This window comes from Leuresthes tenuis, unplaced genomic scaffold, assembly GCF_036924035.1.
Source record: "Leuresthes tenuis unplaced genomic scaffold, fLeuTen1.0.hap1 SCAF_13, whole genome shotgun sequence".
Classification (NCBI taxonomy): domain Eukaryota; kingdom Metazoa; phylum Chordata; class Actinopteri; order Atheriniformes; family Atherinopsidae; genus Leuresthes; species Leuresthes tenuis.
The window spans coordinates 3,356,504-3,384,315 of NW_027325367.1; the positions used below are offsets into that span (position 1 = coordinate 3,356,504).

At 41.9% G+C, this 27,812-nt stretch overlaps 4 protein-coding genes across 7 annotated transcripts; 2 read left to right on the forward strand and 2 right to left on the reverse strand.

Moving 5' to 3' along the window:
- Positions 1–25: 25 nt before the first annotated feature.
- nsl1 (NSL1 component of MIS12 kinetochore complex) lies at positions 26–4,465 on the reverse strand. Of its 2 annotated transcripts, none has more exons than XM_072362226.1 (6): positions 4,245–4,465; positions 3,655–3,727; positions 2,992–3,122; positions 2,812–2,866; positions 704–771; positions 26–629 (listed from the first exon to the last, which is right to left on the reverse strand). In XM_072362226.1, the coding sequence occupies exons 1-6, from the start codon at positions 4,431–4,433 to the stop codon at positions 372–374; spliced, it is 774 nt and encodes a 257-aa protein (XP_072218327.1). In that variant the 5' UTR covers positions 4,434–4,465; the 3' UTR covers positions 26–371. The 2 variants fall into 2 exon arrangements, with proteins under 2 accessions (XP_072218327.1, XP_072218326.1); XM_072362225.1 differs by having other exon boundaries at positions 2,992–3,125.
- An 80-nt stretch (positions 4,466–4,545) lies between these two features.
- On the forward strand, positions 4,546–11,574 carry tatdn3 (TatD DNase domain containing 3). 2 transcript variants are annotated; one of them, XM_072362695.1, is made up of 10 exons: positions 4,546–4,691; positions 6,202–6,234; positions 6,474–6,547; positions 6,959–7,043; positions 7,785–7,847; positions 8,874–8,983; positions 10,566–10,624; positions 10,693–10,802; positions 11,275–11,355; positions 11,440–11,574. In XM_072362695.1, the coding sequence occupies exons 1-10, from the start codon at positions 4,635–4,637 to the stop codon at positions 11,572–11,574; spliced, it is 807 nt and encodes a 268-aa protein (XP_072218796.1). In that variant the 5' UTR covers positions 4,546–4,634. The 2 variants fall into 2 exon arrangements, with proteins under 2 accessions (XP_072218796.1, XP_072218795.1); XM_072362694.1 differs by having other exon boundaries at positions 10,566–10,621; positions 10,690–10,802.
- Positions 11,575–11,691: 117 nt separating this feature from the next.
- On the reverse strand, positions 11,692–12,431 carry spata45 (spermatogenesis associated 45). The gene is made up of 2 exons (XM_072362696.1): positions 12,076–12,431; positions 11,692–11,951 (listed from the first exon to the last, which is right to left on the reverse strand). Exons 1-2 carry the CDS (start codon positions 12,314–12,316, stop codon positions 11,932–11,934), a joined length of 261 nt encoding a protein of 86 aa, XP_072218797.1. The 5' UTR covers positions 12,317–12,431; the 3' UTR covers positions 11,692–11,931.
- Positions 12,432–13,242: 811 nt separating this feature from the next.
- Positions 13,243–24,306, forward strand: flvcr1 (FLVCR choline and heme transporter 1). 2 transcript variants are annotated; one of them, XM_072362664.1, is made up of 10 exons: positions 13,243–14,302; positions 14,670–14,814; positions 16,018–16,158; positions 17,071–17,138; positions 18,552–18,655; positions 19,433–19,543; positions 20,324–20,429; positions 20,791–20,902; positions 20,992–21,059; positions 23,010–23,068. In XM_072362664.1, exons 1-10 carry the CDS (start codon positions 13,607–13,609, stop codon positions 23,055–23,057), a joined length of 1,599 nt encoding a protein of 532 aa, XP_072218765.1. In that variant the 5' UTR covers positions 13,243–13,606; the 3' UTR covers positions 23,058–23,068. The 2 variants fall into 2 exon arrangements, with proteins under 2 accessions (XP_072218765.1, XP_072218764.1); XM_072362663.1 differs by lacking the exon at positions 23,010–23,068 and adding an exon at positions 23,243–24,306 and having other exon boundaries at positions 13,248–14,302.
- The last annotated feature ends 3,506 nt before the right edge of the window (positions 24,307–27,812 follow it).

Here is a 27,812-nt window from a genome sequence, read left to right on the forward strand (position 1 = left end):
GTAAAAACAGAAATACTTTATTACTTTTCTGCAAATACATCATCCTGAAGGTTTCTGGAGCAGGAAGAAAAAGCTGGTATGTAGGTATCTGTATCTGCTGATTTCTCTCACTGGTTCTTTTTGGCTTCGCTGGGGAAAATAAGGCGATTTCACCACATTTTCTGAGCCTCTTGGAAACAGCATCCTGTGGCGTTCTCGTGCCGTAAGGTGATTCTGTGGCAGGTCGTTTGATTATTTACTCACGTCTGAATATAACACGGTGACATTTGTTAAAAATGAATACATTTACAGTGTCATTATCCCAACAAACTGCCTTTTATCCAACAGTTTATCCCACAGTGGGAGTTTTGAACTGTGCTGACATCACAGAGTCACTCCGGCTTGTCTTCTTCTGCGCTGTGATCAGTTGTTTTGGCGCGTGGCACGTAGCCCTCTGTGGCCGCCGCTTCCTCTACGGCTCTCTTGATTGGCCGCCTGCTCCTGCTAGCTCCGTTCACAGGAGGCAGGGGAGCGTCTGATTGGCTGTTACAACCAAACACCTCTCTGTGGATCTCCAGAGACGTGTGACTTGGCTTCATCTTGAGGATCTCACAGAGGCCTTCAGCTTGCTTTTGCAGAGTGTTGATTGACTGCAGAGAAATACACGAGACAGTGAAGCATTGCTCCATCTGTAAACGTACACTGAACGTGGCGTGTGTGGTACCTTTATAACCTGAATGGCCTGTTTAACCATCCCAGGAGCAGCTGCTGACAAATCGCTCATGATGCTCTCTGGTGGAACACAAAAAACAGTGTTGCTGTGGAAGGTTCAATGCAGCCCGACTATTAAACATACGATTAGGTTTGTTTGAATCTCCAAGTCAATCTTTGACATTTTTCCCACCTTGAATCACTGAATAAATCAGATTAACTGCAGAGCTCAGCTGAATAAAAACACTCTTCTGGATCTAGATCAACATAAAAATGTACCTGCTTCAAAGCAGGGCCGTGCCTTGCTTTGGGTAAAAGTTTGACGCATATCAGTTCATTAATGGTTGAATTAACCAGCTCACCACATGAGCTCTTTGGTGGAAGTTAAAACAAACCTGGAGGTTGAAATATGAGTTTATTTGGAAGTTTAACTAAAACTTTCAGCGGTGAAAGCTGGAAATCATGAAGGTTAAAGCTAATCCAGCTAATGTGACATGACAACACTTCTTTTCTTCATGCTTCCACTCTTCACCAACGTGTATTTAAATAGCGTCATTCTCAGATAAGAATCAGTTTCACAATATCAAACATGACATAAAAACCTTTGTAATATAAGGCTGCCTAAATAAAAACGTTTTCAGTTGCTTTTTAAAATAATCAAAACCATCAGTAGAACATAAAAACAAAGACAAAGGAACGATCCCTCCCAGTTTTAACCCAGCTCTCAGTTGACCTGACGGTTCGAGTTAGTTTGCTCTGCTGTCAAACTAAAGGCAACACTCACTTACCTCCACCTCGCCCTGTGGAAGAACAAAATAAAGCACCAAAAAATGTGTTGTGCAGCAGGATTTGGGGCATTAGCTCAAAAGATGTGAAGAGTTGGAATCCAACTACAAGAAGAAAATCTGCTGAAAAGGTGCGAGAGCAGAAGAAGAAAAGAAACATTGAGGATCTAAAGATGAACTCCTGCTTCAAACTGGGGGCTTTAAATCAAAATATAGTATTATTTAATGGCAGATCTGTGACTGCACAACTTGTGCTGATATAATATTGTTATTGTTGCATCTGATGTTTGCTTCCATAGTGTCTGAAAAAAGCCGAACAAAGAGTACTGATGCATTTCAGTATTTCACTTCAGGATCTGTGAAATTTTCACATGTCTGCTATAGGAAGAAGTAGTTGTTTCTAATTATAAAACAGTATGAAAGGCACACTTCACACAACTGAAGTGAAGTGAAAACAGCCGCAGTATCCTAACCGCCTTCACCATCCAACCTTTGAACAAAATCCAAAATCAGGCTGTCCAGCAAAACACTGTTAAAAACAGTGAAATGTAAGATTACTATAACTGACCTGCAGTATCTGTTTACTATCACACGCCATTCTGCTTTAAATGAGGGAGAACATATGAAGGAAGGTAAGCACACCTGCTCAGAGAGGAAAAGAAGAGCATGTCGTGTTCTTCCTCTCCTGAGAAAACAAACTGACTTGTAACTCTGGTAAATGTGATGCACTTCAGACGGGGTTTAAAAGCAGGTAGACTGTGCTCAACAGGCACAACACCACAGCTGTCAGCGACTATGACGCATGTTTTAGGTAAAAATCGAAATGCAAACAGCGACCCCTGGTGGATTCAAGTAAAATGGCAGCGCAAACTTCAAATAATGATTTTTGGTTTTGTTTAGGTTGTTTAGTTCCCATTTAAAGGCCACGCAGGCTTGATTGAGATGGTCTACACAGATAATGTTTGACTGATTTTAGAGTTGAGAACCTCCTGTGGGTCCATGAACAAGCCGACAACTCAGTTTGGTTCCTCTGTTCTCCCCGGTAACTGTCCTAAGACATCCCTAACAATGCGTTAACCATTTGTACCTTTAATTTAGTCATCTGTTATTTATCGACACTGTTTCTGTTCCCATGTCTTTGTTGCTTCTGTCCATATAAATGGATCTTATTAAATATATTATATATGTCAACAGAGCAAAAGCATCATGTGACTGCTATACATGCAACATGTTCCTGTTTCTCTGTTCATCAAACATTTGCCCTCATACATATGTTACAACCATCAGACAACACATCAAACCCAAAGTAAAAATGTGTGTGTGTAACTGATCAAACCTTGTTCTGGATCTTTAACCACCTCCTGAGGTTTAACTGCACGCTCGTACAGCCCCTGAAACACAGATAGGTGTTTTTAGAACATGTAACTGAGCTCTCAGAGTGTAACTCAACACACTGCAAGCAGCACGGGAAACTGACTAACCCATAAAGAACCATGGTGAACCCATAAAGACTCACCATGATTTTGCGTTCAGCTTTGAGAGCGTGGACCACATGGGGGAGGATCTTTCTAGGGTATGTGCGGCGCCTCCTGGTGGTCTCAACAATGGTATCATCCAGGAGACTGTCAAGGTCAACGGCCTCATCCTCTGCTGAACGAGTCAGTGGTGAAAAGGGAAACACTGCAGTCAGTTAAATGGAACTCCCAAATTTAGTTAAACGCTTAACTGAATGGAGAGGCATCTTGGAAATTACCCTAAAAAAGATATTCATGACATACTCAAAGTAAATCGAAACCTTTTATAGATCCTCATGGAGTAAATGCTTGATTTTGATTTCCTTTAAAAGCTAACACCCCAAACAGTCATGTTTCAGAAACAATGTTTCTGTGACTCGGTTAAACATGTTAACACACTGAAACTAAATTTATAGATGACTTTTGGACCACAAGGAGGCTTTGTAAGTGATTTTATAGATGCAACTCTACCAATTGTGTGTCATAAATGGCTTTTAAAATCAAGTGAATCACAAGAAGCTCAGTTTTCCAACGGTATGCCGTGTGTGGAAGCACTTTTACACTTCAGTGCTGCTCAGAAAGCAGCAGATGGCCCACCAGCAGGCTGTTAGAACTGTACGACGTTAAGATCTTGGATTAGATTTCAGAGTGAGGACAGGAATTACCTTCAACATCAGGAGCTTCATCCCAAGGCTGTCCATTCACCAGCACATTTACCTGAACAGCAGCCTCAAAGTTCTGCACAGATGAAAACTCAGTTAAACTCAACCCAATCAGCAGAACCTCACATAAAACACACTGATTTAGAAAAGAAAGTCTCCGTTTGGTCACCACAAAAAGACTTTTATTTTGGTGGAGAGTCGCTGTCTTGATGAAGATGAGCGACAACCCATCCGCCTGAAACACTGTCCGCTAAACGTATGAACATGCAGCCCATGCTGTCAAATACACGGGCTCAGCGGTAAGCCCGGGACTCTCAGCAGTTAATACTGTTTTCTTACAATAAATAACAACATGAATCTTAAATGCTGGCTTTTGTTTCTAACTTTAAACGTGTGTGATGAATGATGTGACCTCTTCAGTTCTGCTTGTAGTCTGAAAGCAGTTTGAAAACGAGATTTAACCCTAACCCCTACGTTTTGATCGAGTTCTAAGAGCAAAACTCTCAAGATACGGAAACAAAAGTCTTTATTGAATAAACGTTTAGCAATCTGACTTAAAAAACCGAAATGTACAGTCAAAAGCTCAGACCCACCGCCAGCAGCTCCTGCAGTAAAACTTGCTTGGTCTCCTCTGCAACATCCGGCTGTCCGTCCAAAGCGCTCTTTAAAATCTCTTTGCATCTGTTTATGTGCTCTGTTACTTTCCTCTTCGACGTTACTTGAACTCTGTATTCTTGGTTTGTTTCCCCGCTGGGTGAGGTTTCGCTCTGAGAGGGCTCCATCTTTACCGCCAACTTTGTTTATATTTTTTTTACACAAACCGGAAGTAAACATATAACTTCCGGGTCCTTCTACAACGGTCGTCCCTCTGGGAACTAACTTAGAGCAGATACTTGTTCCGTCTGACTGTTAGCTCAGCTGCTGAAAAGAAAAATACACATTTACAGACTTTCTCTTTTCGTTTATACGTTTTTCTGTTTTCAATGGAGTATGGCTTCGTTGACTGTCACTGTCATATATCAGCACGTGAATTTGAAGTGGTAAGGCTTTATATGCAAACGTCAGTTTAGCTACATAAATAAATGTACACGTAAAGCAATAATAAACGCTTTTAACAGTTCAAAGGTGTATTTAAAGTAATTTTTGTAATCTCTTTCTTAGTTTTAGGCGATAGTATTTGCCCTGAATTAAACAAAGCATTAATTTCTAATAATGCTACAACATAGAAACACCAGAGATTTTGCCCATTCACATTCACAGCTAACAGTAATTATTTGGTTGAGTTTTCCTTAACAAAGAAACCTTTTTGCTAGGAAAACATGTAACGGGTGCAGCGATTTATTCAAAGCTGTGCGATTCTAAATGGAGATACAGTATTTAGGCAAAAAGATGAATCACAAAATAGGCTTTGAGTAAAGTATGTAGCGGCTTTATTAACAAAAGTTTCTTCAAATTAAGAAATGTTTTACTTTGAGTAAGTAAGTTTGAAGTCACCCCACATTTCTTTATATATTTCAGGGGTAGGTGCAGGGATTTATTAAAAGACGTTCAAATCAAAATGGAAATACAGTTTAAAAAGCATCAACAGAAATGATAGCACATGCATAAAATACAGTACATAAGGAAAAACTGGTTTGTACAGTTCTAACGAGCTTGAAAGTGAATATCTGGTCTGAGCTCCTTTATCCTCCAACACAGCCTGAACCCTCTGAGACGAGCTTTCTGTCATTTCTTTAAGGAGTCTTCAGGAATAGTTCTTCAGGCTTCTTGAAGGACATCCCAAAGCTCTTCTTTGGATGTGGGCTGCCTTTTGTTCCGTTCTCTGTCAGATGATCCCACACTGCTTCAATAATGTTGAGGTCCGGGCTCTGGGGAGGATTCATCCCTCCATAAGACCTGTTGCCACTGATTTTCAGTCCACTTCTTGTGTCATTTGGCATAGCTCAGCCTTTTCTCCCTGTTTCCCTTCCTTAAGAATGGCTTCTTGACAGCCACCCTTCCATGGAGCCCATTTCTGATGAGGCTTGGGCCAACAGTAGATGGATCAGCTGAAGGTCCAGATGCATCTCTCAGGTCCTGTCAGGTCTTTGCTGGATTTTTTCCTCTTTCTTAGGGACATCACTTTCAGATCCAGTTCATCTGCTGTAGATAGGTTTTTTTTAGGCCTGACACTTCTGTTGTCTTTGTGACAGTTTGCTAGTAATAAAGTGTCTGAAGATACTTTTCAAAACTGGTTCTTTGCATTTTTGTCTATTTGTAGACACAACACTGGCTCATCCATTTGAGTCAGTTTGATGCCTTTTTTCTGCTTGAATGATTCAATGAGTTAAGTGGCTTAACAACCCCCCCAAAAAAACTGTAAATAGTCAAGTACAAAGACTGGACTGAAAAGGAGTGTAAAAGCAGCCAGTGTCCAAAGAAAAGCCTGGAGAACTATTGCTGGAGACCACTTAAAAAGATTTAAGAAAGTCTGGCTGCCTGGAAGGAAACAGAAAGAAATGAGGGCTGGATGTATTACCAAATAAATCAATAATCTTTTGTTCTGTGTAGGATCTGGAGGATGTGATCCAGAGGACCAGAGAGGTGAGCAAAAGCAGTCCATCTGGCAAGAGAAGTTCTTCGTAAATGACATTTTATGTTCTAAACAAACATTATCAGTTAGGAACAGACTGTCTCATGGGACTGGAAGTCGAAATATTAACTTATAGCTGACTTATATAAGCATCATGATGGCATCAAAATGACAAGGGAGCCTGGCTGAACATATTAAGAACTGAAAGAGAAGAAGCGTTCATGTGTGTCGTTTTTGTGCGTGCATCAAGGCTGGCGTAAAGACTCTGGTTGCAGTTACAGAAGAAGTAGGAGAATTTACCAGAGTTCTCCAGCTGCAAGAAAGGTCTGTACCTCTGCATTGTTGTGCTATCAGCCGCAGGACACACACAGTGTGGTGTCTGATTTATACCCTCAGGCCTGAAATCTCTTTAAGGAAAGGACTAAGACTTTGACAGGAAGTTATGAAACGCTGATTACATAAAACGGTGAAAAGAGATACAAATCTTAAATATGTGATAAAGAATTGAAAAACACAAAGAGATGTATTTATTTTTGTCAGGCTAATGCAGAGATTAGGCTGGTTCAGACAGCTCAGTCATCAGTTGTGGAGAGCTGGTGTGTAGATAACTGGCAGTAAGGCTCTTACAGGATCATGAGAACCTTATACAGATGTATAGATTGTTCCACACAGCTGCTCTCAGCTGGACAGTTTTCTTTGTTATTCATCAAGTAATGTTGAATTCTTTTCTCGTAGCTATCCAGATCTGGTGGCTCCATGTTTTGGCCTCCATCCGCTGCAGAGCGGTGGGGGGCCGGAGCAGCGCAGCGTGAAGCCTCAGGTAGTAAAACGATCCTCACAGCATCCATGTTTTGATATTTTTCACTTCGCTGATTCTGAGAAAAGGGAGGAGAGTCCGTATCAGGATATCTCAGTGGTGTTCCAGTCGAGTCCTTCAGGACATTCAGAGGCTTCTTGATCGGATCTTTTTACTTTTTCTTTGAAACCATTGAAAGTTCCTAAAAAAATATGTTACAACAATATGTGAAAACAGCACAAACTGAGGAAGGTTTAATGAAATACATTATTTTTAATGCTGTTATTATTCTGCCTTCACTGAGTTCTGCATAACTCCGGCATAAGCTCAGTTACTCAGGTTTATGAACAGTCTCTCACTCATCCATCAAAAAGCACTCCACATACGCTTTAGTGGTTTAAGAATGAAAACTAGCCTTTTGCTCTCAGTAGACTTACATTTTTTTACAAATCAAATAAAACATGGCAAAAAAGATGCAGAAGGGGGAATAAATGAAAGTTAAACTTGACTCTAAACTTAATACAGTTGCAATAAGAACCACTTAGACATGAGGGGTTCTAGTACAATTATAATTATTATTATTATTTACATCTCAATAATCTGCTGCAACAGGCTGAAAACAACCACGGAAGCGATTCATTTCCAACTGAAACCTGGACAGTTTTCTGAAGCAGTTTAGACTTTGTTGGTCTTTCCTGCAAAACAAAATCTGTGTTCCACTCAAATGTCTGCACATTGTCAGTGATGAAGCTGTATTTACCACAGGAGGTGGACGCTGCCCTGCCTCAGATCTACAGCCACAGAGACCGCCTCGTCGCTGTCGGAGAGGTAGACTCCACCCCTTAACTGCACAGCACTACCATACACCCTTTAGTTCCGTATAATAACTTTAGCCTGAAACTGTAGCTCACTAAAAAGATTTTTTATGGAATATTTTCATAAAAAGACTTTAGATCACACTTTTGGCTTGAAGGCTGACTACACACAACCTTTCACGTGACTTTACACACTTGTGCACACATATTTTTCTGCTGCTCATGCAACAGATCTAAACTTTCCTGTGACTTCTGCTGAAGTAAAGGAGATTAAACTTGCTAAAACCCAACTTTCCCTCCTAATCCTACATGTAAGGAAATCTTAATGAGCTCAGTCACTCACTGTTTCTCAAGAACAATCTCACCCTCTCCGGGTTTTCCGTCTATTTCTGTAAAGCTTTCAGGAACATCCTGTTGAGGAATGTGAGTGTTTGTCAGAGCAGATTTCAGATCACAGAGCTGAGGCGACACTCCCAGGCTGCTGTTTCTGGAACTGTTGTTTTATGGATCACAGCGAGATCAAAGCCCTCCTGCAGCGAAGGTGTTCAGCTACTGAATGAGCCCACAGCCACTTTCCAATCAGCATTTTTTACTGCGAATCCCAGCAGGTTCATTTTCCTCTGCAGCAAAGAGGCAGATTTCAGTCTTTACACCTGAGTTGAACATTGTGACTACAGCTGACTGTGAGAAGTGACTCACCTGTGACGATGTGGAAAAAAGTCTAAATGAAGATGGCCATAGATGACAAATTAAAAGCGTCATTGATTTAACATTTAATGGCTTTATTTACAGTTAATAATGACTTTCCACTTTTCCTTCAAGTACGTCAAACATTTCTGGAGACCTTTTTATTTCTCCAACTTCTTAAGAAAAACAAAAGTAAATTAATTATATTTTAGTTATATTTATGGATCTAATAAAGGATTTTTAAATAGATAATAATGTAAAAATCATGTGATTAATTAGACCAAATAAAAAGTGGAGCTGTAGTTGTTGCCTGGGATGAATTTATGGATTATTTTTCCTCTTTTGGTTTCAGATTGGTTTAGATTTCACGCCATGGTGCGCGCCAACTCAGCAGGACAGAAACGACCAAATGAACGCCTTCAGTAAACAGCTCAACATCGCAAAGGAGCTGGATCTTCCTGTGTGAGCACCAGCATGACACGTAGGAAGCTCGGGTGATCATGTAACGCTCGACATGTCCAGATGTTCTAAAATGCTTTAAAAACTGGAATCTGTCATTTTTGTTTCATTTGAGCCTTTATTTACCAGACGTAAATCCAAAGTGTCTTCACTGACTACCATGAAACAAACCCAGAATCTGATGCAATAACACACTCAAAACAGCCAAAGAAAGACAGAAAAGTTTAAAGAATATACAAGAAATATTGTTCTGAAGATTCTAAAGTCAGCAGGTTAATTGGTGACAGGTGAGGGTGTTGGGATTCGATATAAAAGGAGCATCCATCGAAGGTTTAGTCTTTCCAAGTAAGTCGTAGTTTATGCTTCAACGTCATTTCTACGACGTCGACCCCTCCGCCGTAGCATGACGTGCACCTACAAAGAATTCTAACGACACGACGTGTAGACGCGGGCCATAAGGGCTGTGATTGGTCCGCTCAGAACGTAATTTCCGGCAGCTGCCTTTTCCGGTCTTAATGTCTGTATACGGCGAAGAAGCTCATTGACATTTGAAATGATCTGAAGTGCATTTGTTCATCCAGGTTGTAAATTCACTCGTTTAGCCTCGGCTGGTCGTACAGACCACCCCCGCGAACGTCTTCTCTGTTGCCTGCACTTCAACATTTTTAATGCAATTTAAGCATTTGTTCTTCATATTGTTTAGCTCCAGCTGCAAATGCAGCTGCTGCACCTCGGTTGCCTGTTTACTGTTGTTAACTGTGGCCGGAAGAAAAAGCAAGGCTTCGGCTCTAACCCCTGAAACCACACACACATACAGCCACACCCCCCTACCGGCATGGCGGTGAACTGCAGAGCAGCGTGTTGCCTCGACGCAGAACGTTGATGCTCAATGAAGACGTCACGTCTTGAAGAGTATAAATTAAGCTTAGGGATGGCTCAGTATTTTGTGTCAAACTCATGGACTGACTGATGGAGTTTACGTCCAGTGAGGTCCTCTGCTGGGACTTATTATATCTTATGATATGATATCATATTCTGTTTAGAAAGTTTTTTATTATTATTTTGTGTTTTGATTCATGGTCTTGCATTTAGTTCCATTAAATGGTGGTTCAGCTCCATAAGGATTAGGTGAATTATTACATCATTAGAAGAATGTAATATCTTATAATATAATGTAGTATTAGAGGCTTAAAAAGAGACAATTAACAATTATAGTTGTTAATCTCAAATATTTGTTTTGCAAATAATCATCTAGTAAAATAATCGTGACAGCCCTAACCACTCCTAAGTTATCTTATTATCTTAAATGTGGCCCCTCTGCAGCAGATATCGCAGAGGTCGTCACATAGTATTAAGATGTATCTGCATCACAGTACAGCTCCTTTTCATTAAGTACATACACTAAGTGGCTGAGTGATGACCATCTGATTTGTATCTCACAGCCGCACTTCACAGTTCACTGTTAAAATCTCCTAGTTTTCCCATTCAGTCTCTAAATCTATGAAACCAGTCGTCTCTAAAGAAAATTCTTCATTGCTCGGACGGTAATGATGATGACTCTCCAGCTTTCCTGTTGTCTGCACAGGAACGTCCACTCACGATCAGCAGCTAAGATCACCATAGAGACCATGAGAGAACAAGGTGGGAGTTTCATTCCTCTGTTTCGTGCACAGATGTTTCAAAGTTCTAGTGTTTATATTTTCTGCCAGGCATCAGCAGAGCTCTGCTTCACAACTTTGCTGGGAAGCCATCGGTTGCTCTGGAAGGTGTGAAGGCTGGTTACTTCTTCTCTTTCCCACCCGCTGTCTGCAGGAGCCAACAGGTTGGTGAAGAAGAATCATGTTGTGCATGCCGTGAGCAACTTCCATCATCAGCATTAAGATGGATGTCATAGTTACTATACTATACTACGAGCTAACATATGTACCGAAATCATCACGTTAGCATTAAATCCAGATATGAATGAAAATGAAATATCTTTCTGTGACAGAAAACGCTCTTTTTTTGTGTTGAGGGAATCACTGAAACACAGCTGAGACTCAGAATTTATTTTTGAATTTCTTACTGAATACTTAACAAGTGCTATTGCTCTACTTTCTCTGGTAACTGTTGTAGCAGCAGGGATATCATTAGTGAGGACGCAGTAAACAGCTGCGGTGACTCAGAATCTTATGTTGTGATCTGTTTGAATGAATAGCTTACAGTTACTGGATGCTACTGATTCTATTATGCAGGTGTGCATATCTATCTTAATGTGTAGATCTCATGAAATCCATTTTTATTCTGCCACCCAGAGACACAAGCTAATCAGGCAGATACCTCTGGAACACATCTGTTTAGAAACAGACTCCCCGGCGCTGGGACTCGACAAACATGTAGGTTTCAGTGAATAAAGTGAGTCATTTTTACACCCGAACACAAAAAAATGTCATCACGTCTCGTCTGTTTCTGTGTCTCAGGTGAGGAATGAACCAAGTAACATCTGTTTATCCTGCCGCTACATCGCTGACGTTAAAGGTCTGTCGCCACAAACTGTTCAGCTGGTCACCGCTCAGAACGCATACAGACTTTTCCCCAAAGCCAGCAGATGCTAACAGTCATATCCTGAAAGTAAGATGGACTCAAAGGCGACCATCATGGGTAAACATTGTCCATGCCAGGTATCTTCCAATTAAAGGCTCAGTTCCTGGTGATAGATAACATTGTATTAGAAGTATGTCATTCTGCATGAGAAGTAAATAATATCTGTGTAATGAGCAGCATCTGACCCATACTACACATGAAATTAGGCCAAAGTTCACATTCAGAGATAACTGGAACATTGTTTTATACTGTTATCATGACAAACAGTTGCCTTTTGTAGTTTGAGGAAATAAAACACTGATATTTGGTGTATATTCAGCTCCAATGTGTGTCTGTTGTGGCTCGTGTTATTTTCTTTCTGGAAGCATCTACACCAGGTGAGATTTATCTGGAAGAGAGGAAAAAAGACAAAGGGAACCTGCAGTTTTTGCATCAAAATCCTGATTTTTAAAAACTTGAATTTTCACGGTGTTAAGCACACGTGAATAGTTCAGTTAAATCTTGAAACTTACAGCATTCCTCAAAGTGCCTTCTCTCCGGGAGCTTGGCCGGGGGCGGTCGCTCGGTGCCGGCCGCCCTGTGCTGTGCTCCACCGGTCAGAGCCTTGAGCAGCATCGGGCTGGTCTGCAGGTGGCTCCGGTAGTGCCTTCTCTCGGATCTCTCCCAGAACTGCCGGGGGTTCATCTCCACCTGACACCACGTCTCTCTCCGCAGGTTCAGCTCCTGCAGAGCCCGCTCCTCAGACCCGGACATTAGGTTTTTACCTCTACAGGTCGTGTTTTTGGTGTATTTTTCCTTTTATAATAAATTATTCAAAGTGTTGCTGGTGAGTGGAGGCGTCTCCAAGGCAACGAGAAACCGGAAGAAGCGCGCTTGGTTTCAGAGATCTTTATCTCGTTATCTACATCAACAACTTTTTTTTTTTTACATTTTCATATTCTTTTCTATTTAATGAATAATCTTTCCACTTTTATAAATTTAGATTAAGATAATCATAGCCTCTTAATAACCCACCAGTCTTAAATTTAACCAGAACACATTCATACAACCAAGAACACACCTTTTTCTACGTTTTCTTCTCAAGCTGTTTGATCAAACGTAGCAGTGTGGCGCCAGCTTTCAGCCAGAGGGGGCGATGGTTTACTGTGAAAGATTTTACGGAACTATTTAATGTCAGAACTAACCACATGTCAGTCAGTGGAGTCAGCACCTCCTGCGGTGTGTGTGAAAGGTTTGGACTGAAGCTTGCAGCTTGTACCTGCTGCAGTGCAGTCTCACTAGGTCATGCATGATCAGGATTAGAGCAGATAATGGCCTGAGCATATGGACGGGCTAATTGAAATAGAGGCAGCAACAGTAGACAACCCCTTTGAAAGGGGCTGAAAGTGAGCAGAATTATCTCCCAGTGCTGAGGGTTGTATTTGTGCATCGTTTAATTTGTTACTTGAGTCGGTGGAACATAATGACAGGATATAAAAAGATAAATAAATCCCGGTACCTATTTCCTTTTTTCTGTATTTTGTAATAAAATTGTTGTCATAATAATGCAAGACAACGGGGATTTAAACCATCAGGATGATGCTGAGTTTTTATTTCACTTCACGATCTGTTGCTTCATCACTGCATTCGTGCTTCCACATGGTCACACACGCACGCCCAGGCAGCATTACACGATACTACAAGCTCTTGCTGGCTGCTCTACCATTGGCTCATCAGCATCGGACGGCCGTGTGTCAGCTCTGCTGAACGCAGATAGATGGTAGAGAGGCAGCCAGATGGTGGGACGCACAGAGGAGGGCATGCAGGTCCAGGAAGCGGGACACGAGAGAAAACGTGATGTCTCATGAGGGTTAGGACTCCCAGAAGCGTGTTATTTGAATAATTAGGCTCCTATAGTCGACTATTTCACTGTTATAAAGCATCACGCTTGAATCTATTGTTACCGAATGAGGAAACCACTCATTTCTTGTTTCCTCGCCTCCTGCCTCGCTGCCAGTTGATCATCTCCCGAGCCGGCAGACGACAAAGCGTTCATCAAGCATCATGGTTGCCGGTGAGCTCGTGCAGGAGCATCTGCGCGCAGATACCGGCGCACCTGACGACATCACGATCGGCAGGAAGAGTCCCGATCTGGAGGGAGCAGCCGAGCGATACCCGGATCAGACATACGGAGCCGCGCCGGCGGAGCGGCCGGGGGACGCGGACACGAGCCGGGAGCAGGAGGTGCCCCCGGATGAAAGAGAGGCGATGCTGCCCAACGGAGGAGGAGGAGGGGATGCGGAGGAAGGGAAGAAGCTTGAGACCAAACTGTACAGGCGCAGGTTCGCGGTGCTGACTGTTTTCAGCCTGTACTCTCTGATGAACGCTTTCCAGTGGATTCACTACAGCATCATCACCAACGTGTTCACCAGCTACTACGGGGTGACCAACGACAAGGTGGACTGGCTCTCCATCGTCTACATGGTGGCATATGTGCCGCTCATCTTCCCCGCCACCTGGCTGCTGGACCGGAGAGGTTTGCGTTTAACGGCCCTGCTGGGCGCCGGACTCAACTGCGCCGGCGCGTGGCTCAAGTGCGCCAGCGTGAGCCCCGATCGGTTTGGAGTCACCGTCACCGCGCAGGTCATCTGCTCCGTGGCGCAGGTGTTCATACTCGGCCTGCCGTCTCGCATCGCTTCGGTTTGGTTCGGACCCCGCGAGGTCTCCACCGCGTGCGCCACAGCCGTACTGGGGAACCAGGTCAGCAGGGCCGCGTGCGTGCGGATTATTTATAGCTTGTGGGTTTGACAGTGTGTGTGTTGGACTAAAAAACAACAGAAGAGTGGAGCGAGTGCACAGACTCAGAGAGATAAAAGAGATAAATAAAGCAGAAACAGGCCCAAATGCAGAAATGAGAGAAACTAATGGAGTAGACTCTATTATCATTTGTTCGACAATAGATAGTTTTATTAAGTAAGATTTTGAATGCAATACAACTAAAATAATAGCAAGCATCACAAAAGTGAAATATATCCGTGTTTGTTATCACCAAGCACTAATTGCACAGTAAATGTGTAATGTTTGAACATTTGTATAACTTCTCTATGTGTTTTTATTTTGCTCTTAGTTGGGAACGGCCATTGGCTTCCTTCTGCCTCCTGTTTTGGTTCCTAACACGCCCGATGATGTTGAACTGACGGGTCACAACATCAGCATCATGTTTTACGGCACTGCTGCTCTCTCCACGGGCCTCTTCCTCCTCACAGTTATAGGTACAGTCCCACCAAACTGACCCACATGTCCCCAGAGTGATGCAAATATTCCAACAATCTTCCACAGTAGCAGCATTAAGCATCCAGTTCAGCATCAGAAGTTGAGATTGAGACTAGTTAGAGGTAAGACTTTTACGTAGATTCTTTTTGTATTGAATTTTGTGGAAGAAATTAAACTAAAGGGAGTGTTGGGTGGCCTTAGCAGCAATGAACCAGTATGCAAATGAATTGTGTTGAAACCAGAGCTGTGGTTAAAACCAGCCAGTCAAATACAGAGAAGTTATCTCAGTTCGACACTGTAGTACAAACACAATCCTATAAGGCATGTTTCACCTGTCTGATGTGACTCAAAGTATATAACTTGCAGTATTTTTAGAAGAGTACCGGTAACTCGATGTTTGTAGAAGTGTTGTTATGTGTACAAAAGATGGACAGAGCCACCAAGACTGAAACATGAAGCAAACGTGGAAATACTTTTGATTGCAGTACCAGTACTGGCCACTAGAAAGATTTCTGAAGAAGATAAATAACAGCCTCCCATTGGAAAAGTCCAGCAGTGATTAATGTGTTTCAGCTGGAAACAGGAAGTTTAACTAACTGATGCAGTGAGTAGTTCCTCATTGTCATAAACAACCACATCAAAAGAAACATACTGTGCTTGAGGAAAAGATGTTTCTCTGGTTCAGAAAGGGGGAATTGTTGGTCAGCATCAAGCAAGCAAAACAACTAAGAGGTCAGTGAAACTACTAAAACTGGATTTAAATCAGTCCAAGGCTCAGCTCGAATGATTGTGATCAGAGATCATTTAAACTCTTAGTGAGGTCATCTGACTTCTGAATATACCGAATGAGCAGATTGGGTTTGTTCCCTGATGTCTCGAGCATATTAAATGATGGGAATACCAGGATCCCATTGGGCTCAGATTGGGAAAAAGTGGTTCAGGGAACAATTTCAGATTGGCCACCACAGAGTCCAGACCTTAACCTCTGAGAATATTTGGGATGTGCTGGAGAAACATCATCAGTGAAAAATGAATGTGACTCTGGACGAAGATGAGCACTGTGACATTCATTTGTGACTCACAAATATGTGCCATAGTCAGAGCTAAAGGTGGTCCAACAAAATATTAGAGTGTGTGACTTGCACATTCGCCTTTTAGTTAAATAAAGTACTAACGCTGGACTGCTTCTGCTCTCCTTACAGTCATAACAGACCGACCTCCCCTCCCTCCCAGCCAAGCCCAGGCTGTGTTACCAGGCTCCCTGCTGGAGGACTACTCCTACAAACAGTCCATCATCAACCTGGTAAAGAATAAAGCCTTCATCCTGCTGCTCATCAGCTACGGCAAGTATTACATTCTAATCTTATTTTTTAGGTCCTAGAGAGGGTAAAATAATCTTATCTACCAGATTAACATCAAAAGATGTCAAGGATTAGTGGTTAATAAGGTCTCACAGTTTTACTTGAAAGCGACTGTTGGAAGACAAATGCTGGGAAAACTAATGAGAGAAATGTTATATTCTTTCTAAAGCAGTAGTTAAAACTCCTGTTACCACTTCCTCCTGCTTCATTTACCACAACATTACACTTTAGCTGATTACATTATAATACTAAATATGTTATATGGAACCAAACGATGCCCCTGCAGTATGACATGTATGTGTGTGATGTATCATCATAACTAACACTTCACTTAAACTGATATTTCTGCCTCTATCTTGTGTGTTTCAAGGCCCTCAGTGCTATGAAAGGCCATTTGAAAAGTGGCACACTGCAAACGAGTGAGGCTCAAAGTCCCCTTCTGTTCCCCGGGTCTCCGATGTGACTGTTTTCTGCCACATGTTGCTTCACATGTCTCTCTGTGAACGATCACTGGCTTTAGCCTGGCTTTAGCCTGCTGGAGAAAAGTACAGGAAGATGGCTTTTTGTTATGCCCTTTTGACTGGTCATGGGATCACTCTCACTCTGTAACTTGGCAACATCCATTCAGAGATGTCCACCCGCAGAGGAGGAAATGACAGCAGGACATTTGGTTGTTTTCCAGTTAATCTACTCCCCAAAAGAGCAGGGATCTCTGCATTCAAGCAATGCTTTTCCCTGCTGTATTTGTATTCTAACACTGCACAGCTGTTTTTACATATATCAAATCAGAACCCAGGCCTTTTACTCGTGAACAAGTGGAACTTTTGGCTCAGTGCCATCACTCACTGCTGAAGCTAACAGCTCACTCTGCTGCCTCTTTGTTTCTGTCTGCAGGAATATTGACGGGCGCCTTCTACTCTGTCTCAACACTTCTCAACCAGATGATCATGGCCTGCTATGAGGTAAGCAGGCAGGTGGTTATAAAACAGTAAATGAAAAGTGTCCTCATCCTTCTTGTACTCACTGTCCCGTCCATAGCATAGTTTATGTCTTTCTTTCAAATAACTGATCACAGAAAGTTTACCTCCCTGAAGATGCTGTTGATAGTTGAGAAATGGACAGGTTCTGATCTCATTCCTCCTGATATTTACAATTCAGTTTATGTTACTTCAGATATTTGCCAAATATCATCTAAGGTCCATTTAGTACCTTATGCTGGAGCTTTTAACCACCTCTCACTGCTCTGATGTTTGTTTTTTAGACACTTTTAGTAAAGTGGATGGATGGAACAAGGGAAGGAGGGAGGGAACACTTTATCTCTGAAGCAAATTGCTGTGATAATGGGTCATCATGTCAGTGAATTACACCTGTGATTGGTCGTTGCTTTGTCCACACTTATTGACCTGGGAAACAACTTGATGCTTTACAGACAATGAGTTTTCTTTCGGACATTCATAATTCCATCCTCGATGGGATAGCCAAGGCCTCTGCCTTTGACCGCCGCTCAGCCCACTTTACAGAAGAGGCTTTACGAGGCGTCCTGCATTTGGTGGGTCAACAGGAAGATGCAGTAATGTGGACGTTGTAACGGTTTGTTGTGGTGACGAGAGCTCAGCCAAACGGTGAAGCTGCTGATTTATGTTCACTCTCTCACCTGTGGTGATGAGCTGTGGGTATCGATGGAAGGAATGAGATCCCGAATACAAACGGCAGAGATGAGCCCCCTCTGATGGGTGACTGGGTTCAGCCTCATGGATAGGGTGAGGAGGAATACATACAGAAACGAGGCCTGGCTTAAGACTGTTTCTGTTTTTAATCTCTTTCCTGGGGTTTTGTGCATCAGCTGCAGCATTGCATGCACTGAAAAATGTTGCTCACTGTTTATCGATGCATCGATCATCATGTGTTAAAGACTAAAACATCAGTCTGCAGACTGACGATATTTAGATTAATCCTTTTACTGCTTAAATTGTATTGGAACTGGACAGTGACTGGAGAGTGTGAGAGAAAAGATGTATCGAGAGAGAAAGGAACAGAGCTTTCTCTGATGGCTTCGATGAGACAAACGTATTGTCTGAGGCTCTCTGAGTTCATTAGCTGCTTTCACGCATGCCTGCTGCCCAGTCTAACACTGTCAGCACACACTCACACACACAGATCCCCACCCTTGAATGAACTTATAAAACTCTCTCAGCTGAACTGTCAGATGACTTAACAGCGCTCTCCCAGAGCACTGTAAATCCTCGCCCTTCCTCCCTCTATACTGCCCATATTTACATGTGACTGACCCTTTAACCCACCTGTTACGAGAACGTCTTGTCTCTTTAAATGAGGAAAAAAAGGCTACAGCCCCCTGTCTCTTCTCCTCTCTTCAGAACCAGGAGCTGAATGCTGGGAGGATTGGTTTGACTCTCGTCGTCGCTGGGATGGTCGGCTCCATCCTCTGTGGCCTGTGGTTGGACCACACAAAGACATACAAGTATGCAGCACATTATCTCACTTCTGCTCTCTGCTCATTTCTTCAGGCTTTGCGCATTTGAGTTCAGGCCTCTCTGTACATAGATGGAGCTTTGTCAAGCTGAAACAGGAAGGAGCTTCTCCAAAAAAAGTCCTGTACATGTACTCTATCCTCTATAAGATATAATAACTTATTTTCTTTGACATTGTAGTGATTTGCATCATTAAGGTGCCCTAAATAAATGGTTAGGTTTTCCAAAATAAACCTTGCACACAAAGGGCAGACACAAACAACTTCACTTTGAGCACCAAGTGTTCCACCAAATGAGCTCCACTTATTTTGTGGAGAATAAAACCCAAACCCATGAACGATCGCAAGAAAACAGAAACAATATGAAGCATCAGGATCATTATTTCTGTTTGCCTGACAGTGATATTCAACAAAAACACTTCAAACATATAGTCGCATGCTGCAGATCCAGCCTTGGAACGGCACGAGCTGATTGGACACGGAAAAAGTCAAAGAACCATACCTCACTGGACCAGTTGTGGACTTTTGGACATGTGGCTAGAATAATTTTTTCCTGTTAAAACTGACACTGATACACAAGTAAAGATCCTCATTTCACATCAGAAAGTATTGAACAACTGCATCGTGAGTAGTTTCAGCCTCGTTTACGTGACTCGTCAGTCAGGTAGAAGCTGACATTTATAACAAGAGAAACAAATATAATTCATGGTTAGTAACTGGGGGATTACCAGTGAACATAACCTAGTTACTGTGGCTTATCTTCTCCAGGATTACGACTCTGATCGTGTACAGCCTGTCGTTTCTGGGCATGGTGGTCTTCACCTTCACCCTGGACCTCAACAACATCTACCTGGTCTTCGTCACGGCTGGAGTCCTGGGGTACGACACACCTGATATCTTATGCATCTAGTAGCTTTACAGACAGGAACGCTCATTATAGCAGCACTGTTTTTACACTCTTCTGCATGTTTTAGTTCTATTTATAAATCTGAAACCAATATGCCAAATTGTGATTCAAATTTGTCGTATAAAGACATAAAAATCGCATGAGCAATAAGAACAGAAGTGGAGTCCAGAGGCTGTAATAATCCTTCCAGACCACAGCTACCTCAGACTTCCCGTGACATTGTTTTTAGAAAGCAACACTTAGGTTTTCCTACTCATAAGATGACGTACAGAAGCAAAAAAAAATACATATTTATTTGAAAGGATTCTGAATGGTTGTGAAAAATGAGCAGGTCACTAACTTAGTTCTTCACTGCTCAGTTACATTTATGCAAGTTTGAGAAGCTTTGCTGCTGCTACAACCGAAATGATATAAATTAACATGAAGATTAAACAAAAACACAAATTATTAGCTGTTCTTTTCTCCACCCAGACACTAGGATTCACCTAAATGACCTTTGAGTTCAAGTTTTATTCTCTCAACTAGACAGACTGGATCTCTGTCTGTTTTGTCCGTTGTTGCAGGTGTAAACACACCTGCTAACGATACGCAGCAAATACCATGAGGATGTTTTCATGTAAATAAGACATTAAACCAGCATGTCACATTACATCACACCATTTGAAATACTGAAGATCCAGAGTGAAAAAGCTGGAGCGTGTGATGTTTTCCACTGAATATTTCAGCAGTGAAAACGGGGTATTATTTTGCAGGTTCTTCATGACAGGTTACCTGCCTCTTGGCTTTGAGTTTGGGGTGGAGATCACTTACCCAGAGTCTGAAGGAACATCCTCAGGACTTCTCAACGCTTTTGCTCAGGTACAGCAACAGCACTGCAGAATGTGAATGATAATCCCTATTTGGTTGTTTTTGCAGAAGAAGACGGTGTTTGTTCTACCGCTGAAAGGCAGTTTTTGACCTGAGGAAACTAATTTAAAGCCTTGAAGCTTTGTGGTGACTACATCTTGAGATTGTGGAAGACAGAAACCTTCTTATTCTCAGAAATGTGTATCCAAAGAAATCAGCTTGGTTTAAAGAAAAAGCATTCTTGGTTTTATAGTTTTTGAAACACAGCCATATTGAGTCTTTTGACTGTTTTGGAAGGTATTTTTCTGCATCTCACCTGCAACTCCACTTATAAGGAATACGTTTTTATTGGAGTGTGTTGTTGGGTTTGCAGATCTTTGGGATGATTTTCACCCTGATTCAGGGGAAACTGACCACAGACTTCAATCCACTGGCTGGAAATCTCTTTCTCTGCGTCTGGATCCTCCTGGGAGTACTTCTCACAGGTAGCCTGTGTGTATGTGTGTGACTAAATCTGTTAACTGTGGTTGTTAAACTTAATTTATGAGGTCTTTTTGTTTGTTTTGTATTTCAGCCTTAATCAAGTCAGAACTGAAAAGACACAATGTCAACATGGGTACAGAGGGCAGCAACCCACGAGCAGTAAGTCTGTCTTATAGCCAGAACTCCCAGTTATGCTTTGGGGGTTTTCTTACCTTAAGTGAGTTATAAAGCTTTTCATAAAAGCTCTGCATAGTTACAAAGCCAAAAACGTTTCTGCCACTGCTCATGAACTGCTTCAAACACCTCATGTTTAGCTCACGCTTTTCCTCTTACAGTTAGTGACATCACCATGTAACTCATTTGCATATTAGATGATCAGTGGTTATTTTACACACCTCAAACAAAGAATGAGCTGCTTTACTGCACATCACCATTTTGACCAATGAGCTGATAGTTCGGTACCTTAAAGGTACGGATTTAAAAGAAAAAACAGGATAAGATAAAGAATCTGACTTATGTTGAAGTAAGTAAATGAGCATAATAAACTAACAGAAAAACGCTGAAAACTGTAAATAAAGTAAACAAATGAAGTCAGAAACAAATTAAGTTAACAAGCTTCCAGCATGGTATGAGCCCACCATGAATTGGTTTTATCATTAATTAGTTATATCTTCGTGGAGTAAATGCTTCTGTATGCTGAAAGTAGATTAGTTCTCAGAATGATGCCCTGCTGTTCCTAAATGAACCCCAGCTCTTTCTTTTCTCCCACATCAGTTGCTCTTCGTCTTTATTCCTCTTATATCCCACGTCGTGCCCTTTAGAGATGACAAGCATTTAGTGCCTCTTTGTGCAGTATTTTTCCTCCAACAAATGACCTTGTGACAGATTCTTGAACCTTTTTCCCTGGACATTCCACTTTGGACATTTAAGCTCTTTCTGTTTCTGTTTTTAGTTTCGATTCAGACAGATTCTTGTATCTTTTAAACAGGGAAAACTATCACATCCTTTTAATCTAACCTCAGCAACCCTGTAGAGAAGTCAGACCATTAAATCAGCATCAAGCCACCTTCCCACCATCGAGCTGAGTCACTGCTGAAGTGCCCTTCAGAGAAGCCACTTCTCACTTCTCTCCTAAGAGAGCTTTGAACCCAGAGGTCACACCATTCAGTCTGGTTTTTAGATAATTAACGAATTCCTGCTTTTATTCAGACATTTATTTGGCCTTTGAACATAAATGAATAAAGAAATTCCTTCTCCTTCACCTGCAAGGTTTGACTTGTCTTATAATTTGCGCCATCTAGTGGTAGTACATAGAATTACATAGAGAGTCTGTTTCTATGAGGACGGAAAGAGTTTGTCGAGAATAATTTTAAATATACTATAATCTCGCCATTATTGGACAACAGCTGTATGACAGACCATAAAGGTTAAACACACAAACACACTAAAATAACATAAATAACAATAAAAGATCATGGAAATGATCTGTGAATACTTTGTACTTGTATTTGGCAGCAATGGGCCATATAGAAGCAGAATGTGCTTCTATAAGCACAACATAAAATTATAAATTAGAAGTAAAATCTGATCCAAAGTCACAGATAGCTTTGATTTAAAACTGTACTTGTCTTGACAGGCATCTATGGTATCATCCGATGATACCTGTCGAGAGACCTCACGATTTATGCTTATTAAAACAGGTCCGTTGAGACATTGTGGACTGTTTTATAAGCTTCAGTTTGGAAAAGCTCCTCTCTGCAGCAGCCTGTCCAGGACAGATGTAAAGTAAATTTACAAAACATGGAGCTGCAGCACACAGACTTCTACTTGTGTTCAACATGAACTACTAAAATAAGAGGTTGCATTACAATGATACAGTTACAGAGTAGCTACAGTTGCTTCTATTTATTTCAACTTAGCTAACCTTTAGCTAGTAGAAATAAAAGGCAAACGGCATATTTTAATGATAGAAAAGACAACATTCCTCTACACTGAGTCCTCTTTTCCACCTCCTCTGTTCTCCACCACCCCTGAGGGCTTGGCTGACTGTTCCTTGGAGCCTCTGCCTGAGATGAGCACGATAACTTGTCCCATCCCCCTGTTCCACAGTGCGTGCACGGTGCAGGACAGGTCCAGGGCCAGGTCAATCCAAAGTGAAACAACAAGGGGGGGGTGTTTATTTTCCCAGACAGATCACAAGGGAAGGGCGCCAGATTATCATTAATCTAATTTGATTTACTGTTTTTTCTTTGAAGTGTTGCTGCAGCCCCCCTCCAGCAGGTATAACTGACTTATTGTTTTGCTTATTAGCAACCAGATTTTTTTTGCTTTCTTTCTCACAGCTTCCTGCTGAGGACTGCCCTTCAGAAAAGAAAACCAACGGAGTCAAACTGGAGCCTTCAGTCAGTTTCTCCCGTGAAACTTCGCTGTAAGCTGCCAAATCCCTGAATCGCAGGACAACAAAGAAGCTGCCCTGGGAAACATGTTGGCACCGCAGTCCAAGTACAGTAAATTAGGGTGCACTTGATTTCTCTTGCCAAGTATATTGTCCTCAACAACTGGAAAGCCGTAGATTGCGTGTGTGAGCCAAGTTTAATCAAGCATGGCCACATTTTACAGCGGATTCAGGCCAGGTGACGGTCAGCACTCCACTGAACTCATTTCACTCAAAGAAAGTCACTGGGAACTGATGAATATGCATGCAGGCGATGACATGCAGAAGAAGCTCCACGGCACTTTATTTCTGTTTTATGTGAAAGCAGTTTTGAAGGAGAACAGGCTGGTAAAACCAGGTTCTATAACTGTGGTGGGATCATAGGAGCAGGTGAAGTGCTGCAGACACTGTTCACCACAGCGGGCCAACATCTTACCCAGTTTACTTGAATTATCCTTGGACGCTCTCGACTGAAGCTGTGAAAGTCTCTAAATATTAATTTTGCACAGTTTAACTTAGACAACATAATAATGGGTTGACTAACTTTCACTAATGAATCTGTGGACGTGAAAGTAAATACATCTTAATCAACTGACTTCTAACATCATCTGGAAGTCCTCAGTTTATTTGCTGCTTTTATTTCGCAGACGTTTACATATGAATGTGATTTCCCCTTCTTTCACAAGCTGGCATAATTCACTGAGGTCTTAAAAAGTCTGTGACATGCTATGATCAACAATACCACAGAGAGTTCCCTTGTGAACAACACTGCTCAAAAAAAATAAAGGGAACACTAAAGTAACACTTCCTAGATCTCAATGAATGAAATATTCCAGTTAAATCGTTATTCATTACATAGTGGAATGCATTGAGAACAAAATAACATAAGGATAAATGTAAATCAAAATTATTATCCCATGGAGGTCTGGATTTGGAATCATACTCAAAATAAAAGTGGAAAAAAAAAAAAAAGAATAAAAATCACATTACAGGCTGATCCAACTTCAGTGGAAATTCCTCAAGACAAGTCACAATGAGGCGTTGGTGGATGGAACGAGACGTGATGTCCCAGATGTGCTCGACTGGATTCAGGTCTGGGGAACAGGCAGGCCAGTCCATAGCATCGATGCCTTCATCAGGCAGGAACTGCTGACACACCTCAGCCACATGAGGCTCAGCATTGTCATGCATCAGAAGGAACCCAGGGCCCACTGCACCAGCATATGGTCTCACAATGGGTCTGAGGGTCTCGTCCCAGTACCTAATGGCAGTCAGGGTACCTCAGGCTAGCACATGGAGGGCTGTGTGGCCCTCCAAAGAAGTGCCTCCCCACACCATTACTGACCCACCACCAAACCGGCCATGCTGGAGGATGCTGCAGGCAGCAGAACCTTCTCCATGGCGCCTCCAGACACCAGGTGTGAACCTGCTCCTATCCGTGAAGAGCACAGGGCGCCAATGGCGAATCTGCTAGTCTTGGTGTTCTCTGGCAAAAGCCAATCGCCCTGCACGGTGCTGGGCTGTAAGCACAAGCCCCACCCTCATGGAGTCTGTTTCTGACAGTTTGAGCAGAAACATGCACATTAGTGGCCTGCTGGAGGTCATTTTGCAGGGATCTGGCAGTGCTCCTCCTGTTCCTCCTTGCACAAAGGAGGAGGTAGCGGTCCTTCTGCTGGGTCTATGCTCTGGACACTGTGCTGAGAGACACAGCAAACCTTCTTGCCACAGCTCGCATTGATGTGCCATCCTGGATGAGCTGCACTACCGGAGCAACTTCTGTGGGTTGTAGACACCGCCTCTAACAAAATGCAAAAGTGACCAAAACATCAGCCAGAAAGGATGAGAACAGAGGAATGGTCTGTGGCCACCACCTGCAGAACCACTCCTTTATAGGGGTTGTCTTGCTAATTGCCTCTCATTTCCACCTGTTGTCTGTTCCATTAGCACATCAGCAGGTGAAACTGATTCACTGCCAGTGTTGCTTCCTAACTGGACAGGTTGATTTCCCAGAAGTGTGATTGACTTGGACTTATATTGTGTTGTTTAGGTGTTCCCTTTATTCTTTTGAGCAGTGTATGAACGTACAGCTTTTTACAATTAGTTAAAGGGTGTAGACTGAGCAATTTGACTCATTTCTCCTGCCTCTATTCCAGGGAATGTGTCTGAACTGGAAAACCCAGCTCACTATCCGTTCGGCAGATGAATACATCTGTCAAAACTAAAAAATCCCATCAAATATTAGCTCCACTAAGCTCGACCTTTGCTGTCACTTCACTTCTTTGTTTTGTTGCAGTGGGTAATGTTCAGAATGGTGCACAAAATAAGAGCAAAAGAGTTATGACATCCCATTTCCAAGGCTCAGTGAATGTAGCATGATTTGAAGGTTTGAATATTTCTACTCTATGCAGAAAATCCGCAGCAAATCTGAACCGCTCACTGAAAAAGATATTTTTAAGTCAAAGGAGGCCCCCAAGCAATGTGACAGCTTTTTTTTTTTAGGTGACCATAGACACCCAAATATATGCTCTAAAGCACAAACGGTGACAGAAAGTGGAGTGGCGGCCATGTCAAACGATTTTTTCCCTTTGGTCCCTTTTTCCCTCTCTTGTGCAGGGATAAGGTAACCCGTTTATTCCGGGGATCATAGAACACTGGCTATCCAGCTAATTAACCAGGCCACTGGGTGCCATTTAGATGGTAAGATGACCTCTTTGACCCCAAAACAAGAAGGGACACTGACTTTGGATTGGGACCAAGAATAAAAACACTACACTCAAATGATTCTAACCATTAATCTTTGCATCTTTTTGGTCTTTTTCTTTGTTATTTTCATCGGTTTTACTGCTCACAACGTTCATATGTTAGTGTGAAACAGCTGCCCTCAGAAAAGTGGCTTCAGCAAGCTAAAAGTGCATTAAAGTGTACAGAATGTTTTCTAACACAAACATTTATGGACCAAACAGAATGTGAACAGGTTCTGAGTGCAGCATACAATTAAAAACACACGCACAACTGTGAGTTTTATACTCCGATGCATGATTTCAGCTGCTGGCACACTGACAACTGAGAACGTGTCCTTGTTTGTCTGTGAGGTGGGATACATGTTTCTGCACAAGCTAACGTATTAAAGCTATACCTAAGTTATTTACTGCTGATTCCTACACTTAAAAGGCACGAGTTTTTCTTTCAGCGCTTTTTGGAATAATTAAATGGTTTGATGGAAATATGTTTAATCCTGAATTTGGCTTCGATGTGGCAGCAGCACGAGCACATCTTCACCTTTACTTCATGTCAGGAAACCTTTTCCTGTGTGTGGGAATGAAATGGCAGCAACATTTCTGTGGAAACTTGCATCAACCTTTCAAGAAACAGACTCTTCTTGGAAGATTGTCCGCAATCAGTTTTAAATATTGTACTAAAAGCACATAAACAAGTTTCTTCAAACCACTGTTAATCTTTGTTTTTAACTTTTTGGTGGTTCAAAATGTTTTCTTGCACTTTTTTCAGGTTCATTCGATGCATTCTTTGAGTTTCTGACTGAAGATCAAACCTTTCTTTGTCTTTATCTAATTTTTTTTAACAAACTTTTATGTTTAGTTCTGCTCTTATAATTTATTTTTCTTGCTTAGGTTATTTATTTTCTTGTCAATTAATAATGAAAGATTTTCAGGTTTGAAAACACTGAGAATTCATTTGATACAACCTGGTGAAATGCATTTACAAAAATCTCTTCTGTCTCGTGTTGCATAAGCCAAACTTTACCGCTTCCCAAACTGATCCCTCAGTTTGAGGATTTCTCTGTATGATCAAAATAAAGATTCTGAAAACAGTAAAAGATGCCGTGCTGTCATTGTCATGCCATCACCCCCGACTCGTCACATATCGTGGTTTTAAAATCTCAGGGTACCCACGTACTGTCATGTATGCACATGCACATGCACATGCGTTTCTCAGCTGATGACCGGGCAGTTGTGGGACTCATCACCGTGGCAACATAGAAAATGCCAGCAAAGTTTCAGCAGTAAAATGTATCTTAAACACCTAACCATCTCAACTTTTAATGACTTAAAAAGCAGCTGCAGGGGGAATACCACAGTCACAATACCACAGTCCCATGTTTTCTCCTCCTGAGAGAATCCTCCACCTCCACCACCTGCTTATGCAGACGGGAAGAAAAGAAAAAGCAAATGTCCCGATACTTAGAAATATGTAACCAGGTCATTGGCATTTGTGATACCGGTAAAGATATCAGTTTGTTGACCTATTTCCAATCCATTGGTTACATGTCCATCATACAAACTTATGCATTAAAACAATTTCAGATGTTGCTTATACAGAAAAAAAAAGTGATGGACAAAAATATACCTTCTGTGTCAGAGAGCGATGCAAAGGGCTCCTCACTGACAGGAATGGGAGGAACTGAGAGTGAGACTGTGCAAAATACCAATAAATTTGGTTCACTTGCTTTCTCCATACTC